The following is a 23238-nucleotide window of genomic DNA, read 5'->3' as shown; positions in this document are numbered from 1 at the left end:
TTCCATATAGCCTCTCTTTAAAACCTAAATTCTAATTATATTAAGATTAGGGTTTGCATGATTCACGAGCATATGAGCCGTGATATGCCGTGTTACCTAAGAGATATTAGGTAAAGATTTTATTCTATAATAAGATCTTTACATATCTTATATGTCTTACTTAATATATTTTATTATGGTAAAAGATATTCTTGTTTTAGGAAATCTTATCATAATCTTAGAATTTATAGTAAAGATAATATTTAGAAAGATTATATTCTATCTTTTAGAATATTCTTTATTATCTTTTAAGGCTTTTAGGAAAGAGATAATAAGAAGATATAATTTGTAATTATATTTTATTATTTCGGCTATTAGGGTTCGTATAGAAACCGTGTAGCCTACCTCTTCTTTACCTATAAATACTTTGCTATTTACAACATCTAAGAGAGAGACCTTAAGCATAAAAAATGTTTTCTTAATTAAAAAGCAAACCGTGTGTTTTAATCATAAAAACCGATTTGCAATTTTGAAAGGTCGTGTGTCATAAAACTCGCATACTTGTTCTTCATTTATCGTTATAAGATAATAGTGCTTAGATTGATTTCTTAACTTGTTCATTAACGTGAACCTTTGTTAGAATCATTAGTGCTTTCTTATTAGCGTAAGTTAGTCACTCGAGTATTTAACGGTACTCATTGAGTTACAGCTAGAGTTAGTTGTACGAGTTGGGTTAGTAAATTTGTAATCCGTAGAAAGGTACTAAATTTATTAATCGAGAATAGTGGACGTAGGTTTCGACTTGGGAACCTGAACCACTTCAAAAATCCGTGTGTCTCTTCTTCTTTCGTTTGTTTCGTTTATTTTGCTTACTATCATTAGTTGATTAGTTAAAGTTTAACCAATAAACTTTAAATAATCAATTACATACGCACATTCGAAAAAGCTTTAAAAAGTTTTAAATCCTCAATTCACCCCCCCCCCCCCCCCCCCCTCTTGAGTATTTTGGATCAATAGACTCTTCAATTGGTATCAGAGCCTCGTGCTCTCGATTGCCTAACCGCAAAGAGGCTGATCTATTTTGTTTTTCATTTATCTTATTGTTTTATATTCCGCTGCCTATCACGTGATAAATGGATTCCAAATATCTCAAGTGTCCCGTCTTTGATGGGAAGAATTACGGATTGTGGAAAAACATGATGACTCACTATGTGAAAGGACACGATTGGGAGTGCTGGAGGAATATTCAAAACGGACCGCACAAAATCCTTGTTGCATCCGAGGAAGGCATTACCTATGAAAAGAAAGAAGAGGACTATGTCGAGGCCGACTATAAGAAGGCCGAAAAGAACTCCAAAGCAATAAGTCTTCTGCAAAACAGAATGACTTCTACCGAGTTTGATCGGTTCTCTTTGTAATACCCCGTATTTTATATAAGCAATTAAACGGATATTATTATATATTAGTTGTTGTACATTTTATATTACTAATTAAGTCGGGTAAATTGTTGAGTCGATAATTACATTAAGTTATCGTAAGTTAATTGAGACGGGTTTATATGGAATTCGAAATGTGAGCTGACCCTATTGAGTTGGCCCAAGATCAGGTTCAGCCCATTTAACCCTAAAGCCCATTTAACCCTAACCCTAAACCCTAAACCTAATAGTACCCTAATCTCTATCAACCCGCTCCCTCAACCCGCCTCCCTCTCTTCATCAGCTTCAATCTCAACCCTCACGCAAAACGAGAGAGAGAGAGAGCGTGAGTGGTAACGGCGCAGCAAGGAAGACCTTAGGGTGTTTGTCGACGACCGTGGGTGGCCCTGGTGGCTGTGGTGGTGGCGGAAAAAGGTATGAGTTCAACCCTTTCCTCTGTTTTCGCATTTGATGTCGGGTTTTTGGTGGTTGTTTCGTGACTTAGGGAGGTGAGGCTAGTGGTTGTTGACGGGGTAAGGGAAATGGGTGGTTAGTGACGAGTGTTGTGGTGGTGGTTATGGTGGTTTTGGGCGGTGGAAATGGCGGCAGGAGGTGTTGTCGACAGGGGTAGGCAAACGGGTTAAAATGTGCGTTTTCAGGCGAGTTTAGGTGATTAGATTTGGTGTGGCGCCACCGTGGACTAGGGGGAGGTCGAAACGGCGGCGCCATGTCGTGCTGGTTCGTGGGGCCGACGGCGACCAGTGTCCGTGGTGGTTTGACAGGGGGACGATTGTTGGTCTGCGGTGGTGGTATGGCGAGAAACAGAGGCGTTTGGTGAGGCACGATGATGAACCAGGCCAGTTGCCAGCCCTGGTTCGACTCGCCGGCAGCAGTCGACCAAGCTGGTGGTGGTTGTTGGTGGTGGGGTCGAAGTGGGTAGCTGGCCAGGTGGTTGTCGCGGTGGTGTAGGTGGCGCGTGAAGGGTAGGGGTGAGAGTGAAGGCGCGTGTTGTTTAGTCGGGTTTTGATTTGTTTTCTTATTATTTAATTTATCGTATTAATTAATTAATTTAACTTCCGAGTTATTTAAATAATTAGAGACGGGTTTGAGTCGGGATGTTTGAGTTGTTTAAAGTTTGATTTGGGTATTTCTTAATCGTATAATTCGTTTAATCTTTTATTTATCATATTAGTTATTTAATTTATTTCCGAGTCATTTAAATACTTTATTTAATTTAATCCCCGAGTCGTTTAAATAACTAGAGATGGATTTTGAGTCGGGACAGGTTAAAGTGGAAAGTTACTATATCGGGAAAGTTTCTATTTTAGGAAGTTCTATTTTTAGTAACTTCTATTTTGGGAACAGGAATAGTTAAGTAATTGTTTATCATTTAATTATCTTTCAGAGGGCGAATTGTCGTGAATTATTACGGGACACCCGACTATTTGACTGCATTACTGAGGTAGGGAAATACACTTGACCTATTATCGTTGTTGTTGAATTGTGTTGACTTGATTCATGGTTGTTGATTTACGTTATGATTCATATACGGGAAGGTGATTGACTGAATTGATCATATTGAGTATGATATCACAACATCGGGTAACTGGCATGATTTTATGATTTATCAGTTCAATGATTTACATATTGCATTGCATTAATTTCTTTTGAGCGTTCATATGCATTGGAGGTGGAGGATGGGGTGGTGATGAGGTGTGGTGATGATGATGTTGTGATAAGGCCCAGGCGGGTTCTGCAGGACTTGCCCTGGTGTCCTCAACAAGCGAGTGGCGTGATCGGCTACGGTCGATATATATAGTCTACCGGGGATCGGTATGGCTGGGCGTTCCGGGTTATGAGTTATGAGACGAGTTATGAGATATGAGTTGAGATGGAGATGGAGGTGACGGAGGAGCATGCATATCATATTTTTTGTTGTTTCATTATTTTCCCTACTCAACCTCGTGGTTGACCCTGTGTATTCGTGAACACCTGTGATGACCCAAATATTGGCGAGCAGACTTGACAGGTTTAAGAGATAGAACGGGAGCTTGGTGGGCGTGAGACACTGGATCAGAAGACTTAGTAGTTAGATCATCATCTAGAAGACTTTCACTTTTATTTATGTTAGTTCTTTGTAATTTGACGTAAAAGAGGTTTTGTAATAATTAAGTTAAAGTAATTATGTAATTTTGCCTTGGAGTTTAATTTGTTATTCACTACCTCGGGAAACCGAGATGGTAACAGTCCGGTTTATTAGGGAATGTCTTGCTAAAGGCTCCTTCATAAACCGGTTTATTAGGGAATGTCTTGCTAAAGGCTCACGACTACCACAACACTTCATTGATTTTTAATCTGAACTCGAAAATTTATTGTGATAGTAATTAGAAACACTATTGAATTGCCTGTTTATAGTCATAGCAATCGTGATTTAGATGTAAGGAGTAGATCGAGATGCGAAAGGATTCTATGGGGTAGATGTTACGAAATACACAGTGTGAGATTTAAGTTAGGATGAGTTAGTATCGATAGTATGGTTGTAAGAGTTTGGGACATAGAAAATGAACGACTTAGTGCTGAAACTTGTTTTGTTTGATTGTACTCTTAATTGACCTTACTGCTATTTCTTTTCTGTTGATTGCCTATGAATGAAAATTTTATGAGAGATAGCCTTGGGAGTTAGTATTCATTTGGCGTTGGTTTCATGCTTATATGATATACGGATTAGGAATAATAAATATTTTAGTGAGCTGTGGTTAGGAAGTTCCTGTGCAGTGATGTTTGATATTAATAATTTTTGCATAATTCCAACTCCATCGATCAAAAGAGTCGCATAGGTTTTCAAATTGATAAGCCACGAAAATTCTTGATGTCTGTATATTAAACGGTAGGTTTTGCAAGCTGACCCAAGTTTTGGACCAATTGCTGTCACATGTTTGTTTGGACCAACTGAGTTGTAAAATTCTTTAAAAAAAAAATGAAATTCTTGTGCTTTAGACCTAATTCTTTTTCCACTGTGTTTTTAACTCTCCGTGTTTTATAAAAATAATATGAATCAAGTTTTAATCGAACGGTTATTTATTCGTGATCTTTGAAAGTTACAACGTGAAACATGACTTTTAAAATGTGTGTTCTAGGTTGAGTTTCATACAGTTGTTTGATTAATTCATGAGCCTTAGTAATGTGAATTTATAATGCTTTATATGACGATAGTAGCACGCATGTTCAGTAGTTATGTATCGTAACAAGTGATAAAATTAAAACTTGGTTGATAACATTGTTGGCATGATAGCATGAGTAAAATCGGATAGCTTAATTTGATTCTTAATCGAGGGTGAAATGTTTATACGAGTCCAGTTGTTTGCATACTTTATATACATTTGGCATGTTGTAATGTCTCTGGTGTGTGCATCATATTTGCATAGTGGTCGGATATATATAAATATAAAACTATAATGTCATATCTTGGTAAGTTGATGGCGTTAAAAGTTAATTGATTGTTCTAATATACACGCATGAATAATTATAATAATTATGTCTAAATGTTTACACATGGATGGTAGTAATGAGTATGTCTAAATGTTCACACATGTAGGATGCATCTGAGTTCTAATGTCTTTCATATGAGTTGTGTGCCCATAGTTATATTTATTACCTTCATCGCATTAAAGTATTTCAGTTGGACCTACACCTATAACATGATAATAAACAGTGTTGTTATTCCTTATTGAATATGTTCGTTATTACAATGTCATAAAATGCTAAAGTGATTCTTGCAATTGTATGGGTGTGATATAAAGGAAACTGTTTGATATAACACGACAATTGGCATATCTATATTCTCGAGTCGTTACTATCGATTATATTATAATAAATATTGTTATGATAACTATGTTGACAAATATAATAGGATAACCCTTTGATGATTCACATGATATGCATTGGTTTAAATGATAGTCGTTATAGTTACGTTTAATTAAGCCTACGAGTTGCCTAATTATTCAAACCGTACAAAAATCGAGAAAGTCGTTCAAGTTGTTAATCTTTTATCATAGCTAGTGTTCTACAAAGTATATGATGGCAAATGTATATGTCTAAGTTATTTATACGATATCTTTTGTTTTGCTGAAAATGAGTATACTAAGTTGCTAGACACAAATGAAAGATATGATTGCTAAAATGTGAAACATATGTGGGATATGAAAGTGATGTTGTTGTTGTCATAGATCATATGTAGTTACTTTTATTGGGAAAAATGCTTTCAGAATTGATATCGTGCAAACAATTTTTTTTTAATTTAAAATATGAATTATGAGTATGTTGTTGATTGCTTAAATTCATCGACCCAATTCGTGACCTAAACCAGTGAGTGAGTAAATGGTTGTACGGACATGTCAATAAGATCCTGTGAGTGTGATGGATGGTAGTGGTAGATCTATTTTCAAAGGATATGTTTGCAATGTGAGAAGCTCTTAAATTGTTTTGTTGATTTTGCTCTCGCTCGTTCATAGTCTATAATTGATCATCAAATTTGTTTAGTGGTGAAACCGTGTAAACCTTGGTTCCTTTCTTGTTGTTCATTAGTTTGATGTTGTGTTTTTAAGTTAAGCATGAGCTAGTAATAAATGTTACTTGTTGACAATCAGTTAATTCCATAATAAAACCTTGTTTCGACCTTAATGTTAATGCGCAATCTTTTATCATATGTTCTTTCCTGTCACATGTGGTTGATAATGATTTTGTTGCATATGTATATGAAAATTGAAAAGAGGTTACGAGGACGTAACCATGTTTCTAGTCGGGTAGGATTGTAAAATCTTAATGTTTATATTGCACTTGTTTGTAGATGGTAGTTTTGATCAAGTAGATGTTTCGTTGTGGGGTACCTATGCAAATGAGTTCTATATGTTTTATTCCTACTTCTGTTAGTTGGTTGAGGTGTAAAAGGAGAGTGTAGTTAAACTTCTGGTATTGAGTTATGAGTTGTGGGGCCTTTGTGCCGAGTTACGTTACGGTCCAGTGAGACCATGGTTATTGAGTTACTTGAGTCTGAGATCGGAATTTAGATGGATGATGACGGTGTTCTCAGATGAATATTTAGTTGTTATACATTGGTGTTCTCAGGTAGTTATTAGTCGTAGTTAGTTGGGTTAAGTAAAGACGAGTTAAACTTCGGGACGAAGTTTATTTTTAGGAGGGCAGAATGTAACATTTCGTGTTTGTTATGTTAATTGATGTGTCAAAAGTGTGTGTTAACCGTGTTAGAAATGCGTGACGTCCGTATGTACGATATACAATACCCATATGTTGTTTAAGTACGTTAGCGAACTTCGGGACGAAGTTCATTTTAAGGGGGGAAGACTGTAATACCCCGTATTTTATATAAGCAATTAAACGGATATTATTATATATTAGTTGTTGTACATTTTATATTACTAATTAAGTCGGGTAAATTGTTGAGTCGATAATTACGTTAAGTTATCGTAAGTTAATTGAGACGGGTTTATATGGAATTCGAAATGTGAGCTGACCCTATTGAGTTGGCCCAAGATCAGGTTCAGCCCATTTAACCCTAACCCTAAACCCTAAACCTAATAGTACCCTAATCTCTATCAACCCGCCTCCCTCTCTTCATCAGCTTCAATCTCAACCCTCACGCAAAACGAGAGAGAGAGAGAGAGAGCGTGGGTGGGGACGGCGCAGCAAGGAAGACCTTAGGGTGTTTGTCGACGACCGTGGGTGGCCATGGTGGCTGTGGTGGTGGCGGAAAAAGGTATGAGTTCAACCCTTTCCTCTGTTTTCGCATTTGATGTCGGGTTTTTGGTGGTTGTTTCGTGACTTAGGGAGGTGAGGCTAGTGGTTGTTGACGGGGTAAGGGAAATGGGTGGTTAGTGACGAGTGTTGTGGTGGTGGTTATGGTGGTTTTGGGCGGTGGAAATGGCGGCAGGAGGTGTTGTCGACAGGGGTAGGCAAACGGGTTAAAATGTGCGTTTTCAGGCGAGTTTAGGTGATTAGATTTGGTGTGGCGCCACCGTGGACTAGGGGGAGGTCGAAACGGCGGCGCCATGTCGTCTGGGTTCGTGGGCTGACGGCGACCAGGTCTGTGGTGGTTTGACAGGGGACAGTTGTTGGTTGCGGTGGTGGTATGGCGAGAAACAGAGGCGTTTGGTGAGGCACGGTGATGAACCAGGCCAGTTGCCAGCCCTGGTTCGACTCGCCGGCGGCAGTCGACCAGGCTGGTGGTGGTTGTTGGTGGTGGGGTCGAAGTGGGTAGCTGGCCAGGTGGTTGTCGCGGTGGTGTAGGTGGCGCGTGAAGGGTGGGGGTGAGAGTGAAGGCGCGTGTTGTTTAGTCGGGTTTTGATTCGTTTTCTTATTATTTAATTTATCGTATTAATTAATTAATTTAACTTCCGAGTTATTTAAATAATTAGAGACGGGTTTGAGTCGGGATGTTTGAGTTGTTTAAAGTTTGATTCGGGTATTTCTTAATCGTATAATTCGTTTAATCTTTTATTTATCATATTAGTTATTTAATTTATTTCCGAGTCATTTAAATACTTTATTTAATTTAATCCCCGAGTCGTTTAAATAACTAGAGATGGATTTTGAGTCGGGACTGGTTAAAGTGGAAAGTTACTATATCGGGAAAGTTTCAATTTTAGGAAGTTCTATTTTTAGTAACTTCTATTTTGGGAACAGAAATAGTTAAGTAATTGTTTATCATTTAATTATCTTTCAGAGGGCGAATTGTCGTGAATTATTACGGGACACCCGACTATTTAACTGCAGTACTGAGGTAGGGAAATACACTTGACCTATTATCGTTGTTGTTGAATTGTGTTGACTTGATTCATGGTTGTTGATTTACGTTATGATTCATATACGGGAAGGTGATTGACTGAATTGATCATATTGAGTATGATATCACAACATCGGGTAACTGGCATGATTTTATGATTTATCAGTTCAATGATTTACATATTGCATTGCATTAATTTCTTTTGAGCATTAATATGCATTGGAGGTGGAGGATGTGGTGGTGATGAGGTGTGGTGATGATGATGTTGTGATAAGACCCAGGCGGGTTCTGCAGGACTTGCCCTGGTGTCCTCAACAAGGAGTGCGATCGGGCTACGGTCGATATATATAGTCTACCGGGGATCGGTATGGCTGGGCGTTCCGGGTTATGAGTTATGAGACGAGTTATGAGAGATGAGTTGAGATGGAGATGGAGGTGACAGAGGAGCATGCATATCATATTTTTTGTTGTTTCATTATTTTCCCTACTCAACCTCGTGGTTGACCCTGTGTATTCGTGAACACCTGTGATGACCCAAATATTGGCGAGCAGACTTGACAGGTTTAAGAGATAGATCGGGAGCTTGGTGGGCGTGAGACACTCGATCAGAAGACTTAGTCGTTAGATCATCATCTAGAAGACTTTCACTTTTATTTATGTTAGTTCTTTGTAATTTGACGTAAAAGAGGTTTTGTAATAATTAAGTTAAAGTAATTATGTAATTTTGCCTTGGAGTTTAATTTGTTATTCACTACCTCGGGAAACCGAGATGGTAACAGTCCGGTTTATTAGGGAATGTCTTGCTAAAGGCTCCTTCATAAACCGGGGTGTTACACTCTTCATGTTCCACGGCCAAGGAGATATGGGATGGGCTCGAATTAGCTTATGTAGGTACTTCCATTGTTAGGAAGCACCGAATTGATTTGCTTATGCAAAAATATGAGCTATTCATCATGGAGCCTAATGAGTCCTTAGATAGTATGTCCGCAAGGTTTTCAAGTATAATAAATGAATTAAAAAACCTAGGTAGAAAATTCTGTACCGAGGACATTGCTAGAAAGGTTCTCAGGAGCCTTACTAAGAAGTGGCGTGCTAAGGTCACTGCAATGGAGGAATCACGAGATCTTGAAACCCTTTCATATCAAGAACTCATTGGTGCTCTCATGGACCATGAAATCACTCTTAACAAAGACGACGCTGAACCAAGTCGCAATAAGAGTATGGCCTTGAAGAGCGAAGAAGTGGACTCAGACCTAGAGGATGAAACTTTCTTGTTTGCACGATGTTTTAAAAATAAGATTTTTCGAAATAAACAAACAAAATCATCCTATAACAACAATAACAACAAGTCATTCAACAAAAAGGTTAATAACTCAAAGTCGTCTTTCGCAAATAGAAGTTGCTTCAAGTGTGGAGAATCTGGTCATATGATCAAAGATTGTCCAACATGGGAGAAGATAAAGGACAAGACGAAACGTGAGAAGACAAAGAGAGAATTCAAGCAAGTTATGATGGCTTCTTGTTGGGGAGACCTTGACTCAGAAGATGACGAGGAATCTGAAGACGACGAAGTAGCAAACCTTTGTCTCAGCAGTGTTAGTCTTGACCTAATCTCCGACAGCGACGATGAAAGCACAAACTCCCACTCAAACTATTGCTTTCTTGGAGAATCAGACGAAGATGATGATGAAGAGGTAAGTTATCTCGAGCTTAAGAAACGTGTTAGGAAATTGTCTAAAAGTGCTTTAATTGAATACTTTGAACAATCTCTTGATAAGCGTCACGAACAGGATTTGGAATTGAAAGATCTAAAAGAACAGATTCTCAAAATCACAGAAGAGAATCATATTCTCAAGACTAAAGCTAAGAAGTTGAAATCTAAAGTTATAGCTCAGAAAGCTACAACATTAGATTCTATTATGGCTGAAAAGAAGGAATTAGAGTCCAAAGTTATAGCTAATGAAGCTATAACTTCCGACCTAAAGCTTAACATCAAGCACCTTCAAGCCAAAGTTATAGCTAATGAAGCTATAACTTTAGAACTTAGGAAAGTCAAAGAACTCTTGGAAACTAAGGTCACATCTAATGAAGAAGTAATCTTGGATCAAAAGAAAGAGATAGATTCTCTTTCAAAGCAATTGAAAGAATCTAAAACCGATATGATCAATGTTAAGAAACACCACACCGATGTTGTGTTCATTCTTAACAAACGATTCCAAGACTTTCGTGACAACTTTAAAAAGGACAATGATGTAGATCACACGAAATGTCAAGAGAAAATTAAAACCCTAAAAGACCTTCTTCTACACGCTAGAAAGGTCCATGATAAGTGGGAAGGTAGCACAAAAGTCCTAAACTTCCTAACCAAACAATCTGACAATAATATGAAGTTGGGCTTAGGACATGAGTGCTACAGCCGTAGAGATCACTCTAAATGCAAATCAACACCTTTGGATTTTGATTTCAGAAAAAGGAAGTATGCTGATCTTCCTGAATACCTGATTTGCAATTACTGTGGTCATACGGGTCACATCCAAATCAATTGTGTCAAAAAGGCTCATGATTTACGAAAAAATGCCGAACATGCCAAAACTGTTGAAACAGTTGCCGAGGATAAGGAAACCCCCACTAACGAACCTAACGAAGAAAGGAACAATAAATTCCGTTGGTTCTATGACATGGCCTTTGACTACTCTAAGAAACCTAGCACTTCACAAAGCCCTTGTATATCTCAACCCAGTAAACCTATTCACAAGGCAAATAGCCAAAAGAAACCTAGAGAAATTCCGAGACCTAGAGAAAACCTTAACCCTAGAACTCCTCCCAAGTCAAATAAACCAAGGGTTAGAAAAACGGTCATTAGACAAGTCTGGATTCGAAAGGACTTAGTTTACAGAGTAACTAATCATAAGGGACCCAACTTAGCTTGGGTACCTAAAAACTGTATCTAATCCTTTCTGCAGGAAGAAGTGAAAGAAAACAATCAATGGTATCTTGACAGTGGATGTTCAAGACACATGACCGGAGATAAGAATCTATTTCTTTCACTCAAGCCCTTCAATGGAGGAAAAGTGACGTTCGGGGATAACAAAAAGGGAAAGGTTATTGGCGTTGGCAAAATCGAAATCTCCAAATCTCACGCAATCAGTGACGTTTACCTCGTGGATGGTTTAAAACACAATTTGCTAAGCATATCTCAACTATGCGACAAAGGTAACAAAGTAGTTTTTCATACTGATAGTTGTCGCATTATTATTGAAGGAACTAGCAACGTTATTCTTGAAGGCCACCGAAAAAGGAATGTTTATATGGTGGATTTAAATGCTGTGCCTACTAACTCCTTTTCGTGTATGAAAGTTACACTTGATGATCCCTGTTTATGGCATAAATGGTTCGGTCACATTAGCTCACTAACCTTGAATAAACTCAAGAAGTGGGACTTGGTTGAAGGGTTGCCAAAGATCAAGTTCGACCAAGAAAAGATGTGTGACACTTGTGCAAGATGTAAACAAGTTAGATCATCGTTCAAACCTAAAAAGTAGTAAGCACAAATCAAGCCTTGGAACTAGTGCACATGGATTTATGTGGACCTATGAAGGTAAGGAGTAGAGGAGGATCCAGGTACGTCTTTGTTCTTGTAGATGACTACTCAAGGTATGTATGGCCTATCTTTCTTCACTCAAAATACGAAACTTTTGATGAATTTGACTGTCTTATGAAACGTGTTCAAAACAAATATAAGACTAATCTTGTATCTATTCGTACGGATCATGGCACTGAATTTGACAACCAAACTTTTATAGAATATTGTAGAGTTAATGGTGTAGGGCATAACTTTTCTGCACCAAGAACTCCACAACAAAACGGTGTTGTTGAACGTATGAATAGAACCTTAGAAGATATGGCACGAACAATGCTCTTGTGTAGTGGTTTACCTCGTAACTTTTGGGCCGAAGCCATAAGTACTTCTTGCTACATCCATAATCGTGCTATGATCCGACCTATCCTCAAGAAAACCCCCTACGAACTTCTTAGAGGTCGAAAACCTAATATCTCCCATCTTCGCTGTTTTGGGAGTAAATGTTTTGTACATAATAACGGTAAGAACTGTTTAAGTAAATTCGACCCTAGGAGTGACGAGGCAATTTTTATAGGATACTCAGATCATAGCAAGGCTTACAAAGTTTCAATAAGAGAACTCTTTGTATTGAAGAAAGTGTCCACGTTATTTTTGATGAAGATAACGTGTTCGATAAGCCATTACAGGATGCGGAAGAAGACTTGGATGAACCCGATTTTCGTCTTTCAAGAGACGATCCCCCGGATTTGGAATTAGAGGATAATGAAATTGAGGGAATAAATGATGAACTTGATCGTTCGTCAAAAGATAAAAAGGAGAAAGGCAAAGTTGTAGTTGATGATACTATAACATTTACTCAAGACAAGAACTCCCAAACCAATGTTATAGATGATGTTACTGTAACATTGAATCCAAATCAAGGTGTAGAGTCCGAGGTTATAATCGGCTCAAACACAACACCCAGATTGGATTCAGGGGGAACTTCCTCTAATTCTGAACCAAATGGAGTCGGGTCAAGCTCAAATAACGATGAAGAACCAAGCACTTCGACGAAGTGGAAATACAAGAACTCACACCCCATGGATAATATTCTTGGGAATATTAAGAAGGGTGTTCAAACAAGACGTTCCTTGAACAATTTCTGCTCTTTCTACTCTTTCCTATCCATGATCGAACCAAAGAACATCAATGAAGCTCTTGCTGAATCAGATTGGATTATAGCTATGCTAAAAGAGCTACAACAGTTCGAAAGAAACAAGGTTTGGCACTTAGTTCCTAGACCAAAAGATCGTACAGTCATTGGAACTCGGTGGGTCTTCAGGAACAAATTAGATGATGCCGGAGTCATTGTCAGAAATAAAGCAAGATTGGTGGTTCAAGGGTATAATCAACAAGAAGGAATAGATTATGACGAGACTTTCGCACCTGTTGCTCGTCTTGAAGCTATTAGACTTCTGATAGCATTCGCCGCACACAAGGGAATGAAGCTCTTCCAGATGGACGTCAAGACGACATTCTTGAATGGATATTTACAAGAGGAAGTCTTCGTTGAACAACCCCATGGTTTTAAGAATATCAAATTTGAGGATCACGTTTTCAAATTAGATAAAGCCCTATACGGATTGAAGCAAGCACCTAGGGCTTGGTACGACAGATTATCCAAGTTTCTACTTGACAGTGGATTTAGTAGAGGATCCGTCGACAAAACCCTATTTCTAAAGACGGAGGGTTCGGACCTTTTGGTTGTTCAAATATACGTCGATGATATCATCTTTGGATCGACCAACCGAAGCCTATGCAAATATTTTTATGAGTTGATGACTTCCGAGTTCGAGATGAGTATGATGGGAGAATTGAAATTCTTCCTAGGTCTGCAAATACAACAAACAGATGAAGGCATTAAGATCCATCAACATAAATATATCAAAGAATTGATTCGTAAGTTCGGAATGGAAAATTCACACGCTATGCCATGGTCGAAAACTAGAAATTGACATTGGATGAAAACGGTAAATCAGTTGATGAAACTACTTACCGCGGGATGATTGGGCCACTGTTATATTTGACCGCAAGTAGACCTGATATTATGTTTAGTGTATGCGTTTGTGCGAGATATCAATCATCTCCCAAAGAATCGCATATGGCGGCCGTAAAAAGGATTTTACGTTATTTGATTGGAACGGCCAACTTATACCTATGGTATCCAATGGAGTGCAATTTTGATCTAGTCGGTTATTCCGATGCCGACTACGCAGGATGTTCTCTAGACAGAAAAAGCACGTCAGGTGTCGCCACATTTGTCGGACCGTGTATCATCACGTGGGGTTCGAAGAAACAAAATTCAGTTGCTCTCTCAACCGCTGAAGCCGAATACATTGCTGCAGGACTGGTATGTACTCAACTTTTATGGCTTAAACAATAATTACGTGATTATGGTGTTGACGTAGGATTTATTCCTATTTTATGTGATAATACTAGTGCGATAATTATTTCTAAAAATCCCGCACAACATTCACATACCAAACACATTGAAATAAGACACCATTTTATTAGAGACCATGTTGAGAAGGGGAATATAAAACTTGAATTTTGTAGTACTGAAAAACAATGGGTAGACATTTTGACAAAATCATTAGCTAGAGAACGATTTTAGACTTTACGGTTGGAAATTAGTTTAATCAGTGGTACCTAAGCTTCTGTATTTGTTCAATCTTTTTATGACTGACTAGATAAGTTAAGATTGTATGACTGTGTCCGTATATTGCGTTGCATGAATAATTTCGTTATAGAAATATTTGTATCATAAGATTCTATTTGTTATTTAGAATTTAATTGATATACAAACTTATTCTTATCACAATAAATAAAACACACCATATTTTTTTTATCTTTCCAAAACACAAAAATCTCTCAAATAAATCTCACAAATACACGGCTCAAATTTCCTATATCAAACCAACTTCCTAATTCATGTCTTATCACCATAAATGTCCATACTTATCACTTTCCTATTCCTAATTAAAGACACTTACCATATTACACCTCCACTTGTTAACCCTAAAACCTACACCTATATCTACCCTTGCGTGACCCGTCCACCCATCCCCACATGCTTACTTATTCTTCTTCCACATTTTTACCATCATTACAACTTTTCCCTTTTACTCAAACAATCACCATCACCCCCTTTTTCAACACATCACCATCATCATGCATTCATCTCATGAAAAAAAACACCCGATCCTCAACCCGTCACCACCAAAACCGTCCCTTTCCTAACCAAACATCACCTTTACCACCACATAATCCTCATTCCATGAATCATTCTTCACCACAACCAAACTCAAACTCACCCCTGTTTCTTAGTCGGGATGAATCGGTTTCCGAAGGCAAAAGACGCCGTCTTTTCAAGGGTAAAAATAAAATTGTTATTGATGATAGTGAAGCTATTGTGGAGGAACCCGAGGTGATAGTTCGGAACGGTGTTGCTCGTACTCTGCTTAGGGATGCTTCGAAAGCCGCGACAAAGGAAGGGTTGAATCGTGTTCGGCTTACTCATGATGAAAGCATCTTAGTTAATCGAGTTTTGAGGTATTCCATTCATGGTGGTCGGTATTATCCGAAATCTTGGTTGGTTAGTGTACCCGCTCTTGCTTTCTTTGTTAATTTTCTTGATTTTCAAGGGTGGAGTCACATTAGTCAGTTTTCGGGTCCTATATACCCGGTTGAGGTGGTACAATTCTTTACTAGTGTGTCAATCAAGAAAGGTGTCTTGCATGCGGTTGTTAATGGAGTCGATGTTACAGTCTCTGTTTCGGATTTTTGCTCTGCTTTTTCGGTTCCCGATGAAGAAATCGAATTAAATCCGAGTCTTGAGTGGTCTAATGTTGTGAGTGAGAAGGAGTTGTTAGTAAAGAAGTATTTTGAGGAGATGACGGAGGGTGTCAATATCGTGGTCCGACCTCTCTCGGCTAAGATCAAGTTCCTCTTAAATTTTTTGTGGAACACAGTGGTGCCGAGGAGAGGAGGCCGTGATAAGGTGGCAATATTGGTTTATTCTTGGTTGGAAGGTCAAAAGGTGAATTTGGGTAGTGTCGTTTTGCATCGTATCATTCAAACTAGTCTTACGGTCACTAAGGATAAGTTGAGCACTACAATTAATTTGCCGTATGGTATGTGGATATCTCGTTTGTTGGAAATTAAGAGAGTGGTAGGGCCTGACAGTTACGGTGTTAGTGCTCGGGATTGTATGTGTGACAAATTGATCAAGCTCATGGGTCTTGTTGTTGATGGACCCGAGTTGATTCTTGCAAAGGATGTTGAGAAAGCCCCGGTGGATTCGGGTTTAGGAGCTATGGAGTCGAAGTTGGAGGGGTTTATGAGTGGTTTAATGGAGAAATTCGAGGAGCATTCTGCTAGTTTGGCTACGGCATTATCACGGGTTGGACCGTCTCGGTCTTTAGACTCGGGTTTGGATGCTAGTCGGGTGTACTCATGGATGGAGGATGTAGACAAAAGGTTAGCGGGTTTTGAGAGGGAGTTGAAGGCTATTCGTGGGGAAGTGTTCCCACACGGTGATCGTCTCACTTTCCTTACGAGTCAGGGTGGTGCTTTAGTGATGCACGGGAAAGCGATGGCGGGTGATCAAGCTCTCACGTTGGAAGTTACAAAGGCTCTTTCCTTGAAGGTTCTTAATTTTGAAAGGAGCATCGGTACTCTTTCACAGTTGGTTCGGAGCTCGTTCGACCGTCTGGATGCTTTGGAGCACCGTACTAGACCCGACTACGTGAACCCGTATAAGACCCGCAACATCTGATTCCTATCGTCCTACCCTCATTAGCCCTTACCTTAATTAGCTTTTCTTTTATTTTTCTTAATGATGTGTTAAACAAACTCTTATTCGGCCCATTTTGGCAATGCACTTGTGGTTATGGCCCAAGTGTTCTATTAGACATGTGTTCATTCGGCCCACTTTGGCTTTAAACATGTTTAATTCTTAGTTTGTATGCTAATTATCTTTTGGATGCTTCTAGTCTTGCGTGTTACTTTTATTTCTTATGGCGTTTTTATCTCTTGTCTCGTCTTATATTATTCTAGTAATTTTTGATTTGTTCTTAACTTTTCGATGATGTCAAGAGGGGGAAAGAACGTCTCTAGTAAGCATCTACCTAAGCTTGCTCCTTGTCAAGACCAATTGTCTCTTAAAGTCCTTAAAGTTTCGGTTTTGATAAATTTGTCTTGATCTTGCGTTAATCTTTATTATCAAGATAACGGTAATATATTGAGGGAGAACTTTTTACTTAGTTACAAATTTAGGAGACTTGCCATCATCAAAAAGGGGGAATTTGTTGAACCATAATAGTTTATATGTTTATGTTTTGATGATGTCAAGGTGTTTTACATTCTATATACTTTTTGCGTGTAATCGTTTGTTAAGTATTTTAGAACTAACTTATTACAAGCAACAAAGAGGATTGTGACAATTGCATAAGAAGTTCAAGCCTTCGTTCAAGATCAAACAAATTCAAGATTCATTCAAGTATCATGTGAAGACGAAGTTCGTCTAAAGATTTATCAAGCTTGGATGATGACGTAGCCTATACTCGAAGATCTCCTTGAAGATTAGAATAGTATAGGTGATTATCTCATAATGGTAATCAAGAATAAGGTTCTTGATTAGTAAAGTTATAGCTTCGCAGCTATAACCTTATTAGTTAAAGAGCTCAATGTTATAGCTCTTCTACTATAACATTGAAATGCTGAGTTTTTGTACACGACTAATAAACTTTTCGAAAATCGTTTTATTATTGTTTAAAGTTTATCTTAAATGTTTTAATGAAAGTATTTATTTTTATAAAGCCCGGTTTAGTAAGGAGTCCGGTTTTATGATAAGCGTTAATTGGTGGTTATGATGGATTAACTTATGAGTTGGACTTTACTACCAATTAGGGTTTCCATATAGCCTCTCTTTAAAACCTAAATTCTAATTATATTAAGATTAGGGTTTGCATGATTCACAAGCATATGAGCCGTGATATGCCGTGTTACCTAAGAGATATTAGGTAAAGATTTTATTCTATAATAAGATCTTTACATATCTTATATGTCTTACTTAATATATTTTATTATGGTAAAAGATATTCTTGTTTTAGGAAATCTTATCATAATCTTAGAATTTATAGTAAAGATAATATTTAGAAAGATTATATTCTATCTTTTAGAATATTCTTTATTATCTTTTAAGGCTTTTAGGAAAGAGATAATAAGAAGATATAATTTGTAATTATATTTTATTATTTCGGCTATTAGGGTTCGTATAGAAACCGTGTAGCCTACCTCTTCTTTACCTATAAATACTTTGCTATTTACAACATCTAAGAGAGAGACCTTAAGCATAAAAAAATGTTTTCTTAATTAAAAAGCAAACCCTGTGTTTTAATCATAAAAACGGATTTGCAATTTTGAAAGGTCGTGTGTAACACCCCCATTTATTTGAGGGCCTTGACTAGGACTCCTCAGATAAAGAAGGGTGTTACCATCTCGGATCCCGAGGCAGTAGATAACAAAGGAAAGATAAACAGTACTTTAAATTAAAAGTTTATAAATGTTTACAACTGAAATGAAACATGTCTCAAACTGGAAATAAAGTCTGATAACTAAACAGAAATAAAAGTGGGCTAGCTCTAAGTCAGGTGATCCATGCTCTCTCCCCTGCCAGCTCCCAATGTCTCAACAACCTGTCAATCTGCTCCGCAATAAATGGATCATCACAGGCATACACGAATACACAGGGTCAACCGCGAGGTTGAGTAGGTAATACAATATAAATAAAGAATGCAATGCTATGATCCTCCATTCAACTCCATCACACACATCCCCTGAACGCCCAGCCATACCGATCCCCGGCAGACTATATCAATCGACCGTCGTCGATATACCACTAAAGGCGAGGACACCAGGGCAAGTCTGCGCAGAACCCGCCTGGGCCTTAATCGCAATAATCTCATCTCCTCTAACTCCAACTCCGATGCAAATGCAATGTATGAAACGTATGAAACAATAAAGCTCAACAAGATAAATAAGATAATCAGATATGTCATATAATCACCGAACATGCCAACTCTTTATAACCGTAAGAACTCAATCAGTGTATTCCCCTACCTCGATCTTTGCGAGTCAAATAGTCGGTGCTCAGTAATATTCCACAACAAATTCGCCCCCTGAAAGATAAATAAATGATAAATGATTACTTAACTATTCCCGTTCCCAAAATAGAAGGTTACTAAAAATAGAAACTCTCTAACATGTAAAGTTTCCTTAAATGGAAACTTCCCCGATATAGCAGTTTTCCATTTTAAACAACCCGACTCAAAACCCGTCTCTAATTATTTAAACGACTCGGAAATTAAATTAAATAACTAATACGATAAATAAAAGATTAACGAATTATACGATTAAGAAAACCGAAACAAACATAGAACAATCCCCACAACCCGACTCCCACAACCCGTGACGTCACACTCGCCCAAACACCTCACGCGCCGCCTGAACCACCACGACAACCACCAGGCATGTTCCCAGTTCGACCCAACCACCAACAACCGACCCCAACCTGGTCGACTGCCGCCGGCGAGTCGAACCAGGGCTGCCAACAGCCCTGACACACCGCCTAGCAGGGGTTGCCGCCACCAACAGCCTCCCTTTGCAACCCTATAGCCACCACCGTCGTCAACATCCTCCTATGCTACCACCACCACTCTGCTCGCCGTCAAACCAAGCACACAGACACCGTGGCGCCGCCGTTTCGACCTCCCCCGAGTCCACGGTGGCGCCACCCCAATTCTAATCACCTAAACCCGCCTGAAAACCCCTGTTTAAACCCGTTTGATTGTCTCTGTCGACAATGCCTCCTGCCGCCATTTCCACCGCCTAAAACCCACCTAACCGCCACCAATAGGGGCGACTCAAACCACCCAATACCATTTCCCCGACACCAACCACCCTTATCACCTCCCTGCAACACACGGTGACCACAACCACAACCCGAGAAACTAAAAAAAAAGAAAAGAAAAGGTGACTGCTTACCTAAACCGCCACGTAAACCACCACCAAGGCCGCCTCAAAGCGTCGACAACCACCCTATGCTCTTCCTTACTGCGCCGTCAATACCCACACTCACTCTCTCTCTCTCTCTCTCTCTCTCGATTTGCGTGAAGGTTGAGATTGGTGCCGCTGAAATGAGGGAGGCGGGTGAGGGAGTAGAGTTTTGTAGTGTTAGGGTAAAATTAGGTTAGATGGTAAATGGGTCATGGGTAAACGTGCCTGGGTAAATGGGTAAGTGTCATGGGTCAGCGTGGTTGGTAAAAGGATTAGCTAACGTGATTTCGTTCAGTTAAACCTGTCTCAACAAGTTTACGAATAACTCGATCTTACGATATCAATACGACTAAACAATTAACTCAACTCAATTAGCGATATAAAATACGGAGTATTACAGTGTTCCTCCCTTAAAATGAACTTCGTCCCGAAGTTCGCTCATCTAGCAAACCCCCACGCATCGATGTGGGTACCAAAACAGATTTTCTAATGTAGATAACTCATGGATTTAGGTCAAAAAACAAAATGTTACATTCTACCCTCCTAAAAAGAAAGTTACGTCCCGGAACTTACCTCATGCAAACAGGTGTGGATAGCTTTCCCTCATGGAAGCCTCAGTCTCCCATGTAGCTTCCTCAACATTGTGGTTAGTCCACAAGACTTTCACCAAAGTTGTCTCTCCATTCCTGGTTTTCCTCACTTTCCTGTCCAAAATCTCCTTGGGTGTCTCCAGATAGGACAACTGCTCATCCACCTCGATCACCTCAGGACTCAACACATGTGATGGATCGCTCAAGAACCTCCGCAACTGGGAAACATGAAAGACATTGTGAACTCTGGCTAACGCTGGTGGCAAAGCTAAACGGTATGCCACCTCTCCAACTCTGTCCAAAATCTCATAAGGTCCGATGAATTTCTGACTCAGCATTCCTCGCTTCCCGAACCTCATAACTCCCCTCATCGGTGACACCTTGAGTAGTACCTTCTCTCCCACCTCGAAAGAAATGTCACTTCTCCTAGTGTCAGCATAGCTCTTCTGTCTGTCCTGGGAAGCTCTCATCTTTTGCCTAATAATCTTAACCTGTTCAACCATCTCCTGAATCATCTCTGGCCCCAAAACAACAGCGTCAGACCGATCATCCCAACACACAGGACTCCTGCATTTCCTACCATAAAGAGCCTCAAATGGTGCCATCCTAATGCTAGCGTGATAACTGTTGTTGTAAGAAAACTCGATCAACCCCAGTCTGTCCTCCCAAGATCCGCCAAACTCTAGAACACAAGCTCTCAACATATCCTCGAGGGTCTGAATAGTCCTCTATGTCTGTCCGTCAGTAGCAGGATGAAAAGCGGTGCTCATCTTCAGTTGAGTACCTATCAATGACTGCAATTCCTGCCAGAACTTGGATAGAAACCTGGAATCTCTGTCGGAGACGATATCCTTAGGCACACCATGCAACTTTACCACGTACTGAACATAAGCCTTAACCAACTCAGCCTTACTCCAAGTATCTTTCATGGGAATAAAGTGAGCTGACTTGGTCAACCTGTCGACGATCACCCAAATCATGTTGTTACCTCTTTGAGTCCGAGGCAACCCGACAATGAAGTCCATGGAAATACTCTCCCACTTCCACTCTGGCACATCTAACGGCTGAACTTTCCCCTGCGGTCTCTTGTGTTCACCCTTCACCCTTTGGCATGTCAAACATCGAGACACAAACTCAGCAACTTCCTTCTTCATATTAGGCCACCAAAACGTCTTCTTGAGGTCCTTGTATAACTTATCCCCTCCAGGATGTACAGAATAAGGAGTAGCATGTGCCTCAATAAGAATTTTCTTCTTCAGTTCCTCATTAGCTGGCACACACCACCTCTGACCAAACCTCAAGCTCCCATCTGAATGAATACTGAATTTAGAGTAAGGTTCTGCACCTGCCTGCTCTACCTCATTGCGCCATTTCTGAATTCTAGCATCCTCTTTCTGTAGCTCTCGAATCTCCTCGTACAACTCCGGCTCAACTGTCATATCTCCAATGGTCTCACCTGGTCGGATCATGTAAATCCCCATCTTCCTTAGCTCACCAAGCATCCTCACCCTGGATCCGCACTGATCAGGGCATGGATAGACTTCCGACTCAAAGCATCGGCTACGACATTCGCTTTCCCTTCATAATAGAGTAAGTCCATGTCATAGTCGCCAATCAACTCGATCCATCTCCTCTGTCTCATGTTCAGCTCCTTCTGAGTATAGATATACTTCAGACACTTGTGATCAGAAAATACCTTAAAAGTCGCTCCATAGAGATAATGTCGCCACAACTTAAGAGCAAACACCACGGCCCCCAACTCTAGATCATGGGTAGGGTAATTCTCCTCATAGGTCTTCAACTGTCGAGAAGCGTACGCGATTACCTTCCCGTTCTGCATCAACACACACCCCAACCCTTTCTTGGAAGCATCAGTATACACTTCGAAGTTATCATTCCCATCTGGCAAAGCAAGGATAGGAGCTGTGGTTAGGCGCTCTTTAAGGGTCAAGAAAGCCTTCTCACAAGTCACAACTCTCATCCCAAACAAACCTGTTCTCCTTCCTCATTAAGGATGTCAATGGTTTTTCTATCTTCGAAAAGTCTTTGACAAACCTCCTGTAATATCCAGCTAGTCCCAAGAAGCTTCGAATTTCGCCCACATTCTTTGGACTCTGCCATCTGGTCACCGCCTCGATCTTGCTAGGGTCCACTGACACCCCCTCTTTGGAAATCACATGCCCCAGAAAGGCAACTTTCTTCAACCAGAACTCGCACTTACTCAATTTGGCATACAACTGATTCTCTGCCAAAGTTCTCAACACTATCCTCAGATGCTCCTCGTGCTCTTCCTCATTCTTGGAGTAAACCAATATATCATCGATGAATACAACCACGAACTTGTCCAGGTAAGGACTGAACACCCGATTCATTAGGTCCATAAACATAGCTGGCGCATTGGTCAATCCGAAGGGCATGACCACGAATTCATAGTGTCCATATCTAGTTCTGAATGCAGTCTTAGGAATATCCTTGTTCTGTATCCTCAGTTGATGATAACCCGACCTCAGATCAATCTTCGAGAACACTCCAGCCCCACTCAATTGGTCAAACAAATCATCGATCCTTGGCAAGGGATAACGGTTCTTGATAGTCACATTATTCAACTCTCGGTAATCCACACACAGCCTCAAACTTCCGTCCTTTTTCTTGACAAATAGGACAGGTGCTCCACAAGGTGAAACACTGGGTCGAATATAACCCTTCTCAGCCAATTCATCCAATTCCTTCTTCAATTCTTCCATCTCTTTCGGTCCCATACGGTATGGTGGTTTAGAA

At 39.6% G+C, this 23238-nt stretch overlaps 1 protein-coding gene across 1 annotated transcript; it reads right to left on the bottom strand.

The window, feature by feature from the left end:
* Positions 1-20444: 20444 nt before the first annotated feature.
* Positions 20445-20930, bottom strand: LOC141601400 (uncharacterized). The gene is made up of 2 exons (XM_074421677.1): positions 20853-20930; positions 20445-20678 (listed from the first exon to the last, which is right to left on the bottom strand). Exons 1-2 carry the CDS (start codon positions 20928-20930, stop codon positions 20445-20447), a joined length of 312 nt encoding a protein of 103 aa, XP_074277778.1.
* Positions 20931-23238: the final 2308 nt, after the last annotated feature.

The sequence above is a fragment of the Silene latifolia genome, chromosome 9 (assembly GCF_048544455.1).
Source record: "Silene latifolia isolate original U9 population chromosome 9, ASM4854445v1, whole genome shotgun sequence".
Lineage (NCBI taxonomy): Eukaryota > Viridiplantae > Streptophyta > Magnoliopsida > Caryophyllales > Caryophyllaceae > Silene > Silene latifolia.
The sequence above is the reverse complement of the archived record's forward strand: the minus strand, read 5'-3'. Positions and strand labels throughout refer to the sequence as shown.

Coding starts and splice junctions, on each gene's coding strand:
- LOC141601400 (XM_074421677.1), bottom strand. CDS start 20,930: ATGAGAGCTTCCCAGGACAGACAGAAGAGCTATGCTGACACTAGGAGA. Junction 20,679..20,852: donor CTTTCGAGGTGGGAGAGAAG/GTACTACTCAAG, acceptor CATGTTTCCCAG/TTGCGGAGGTTCTTGAGCGA.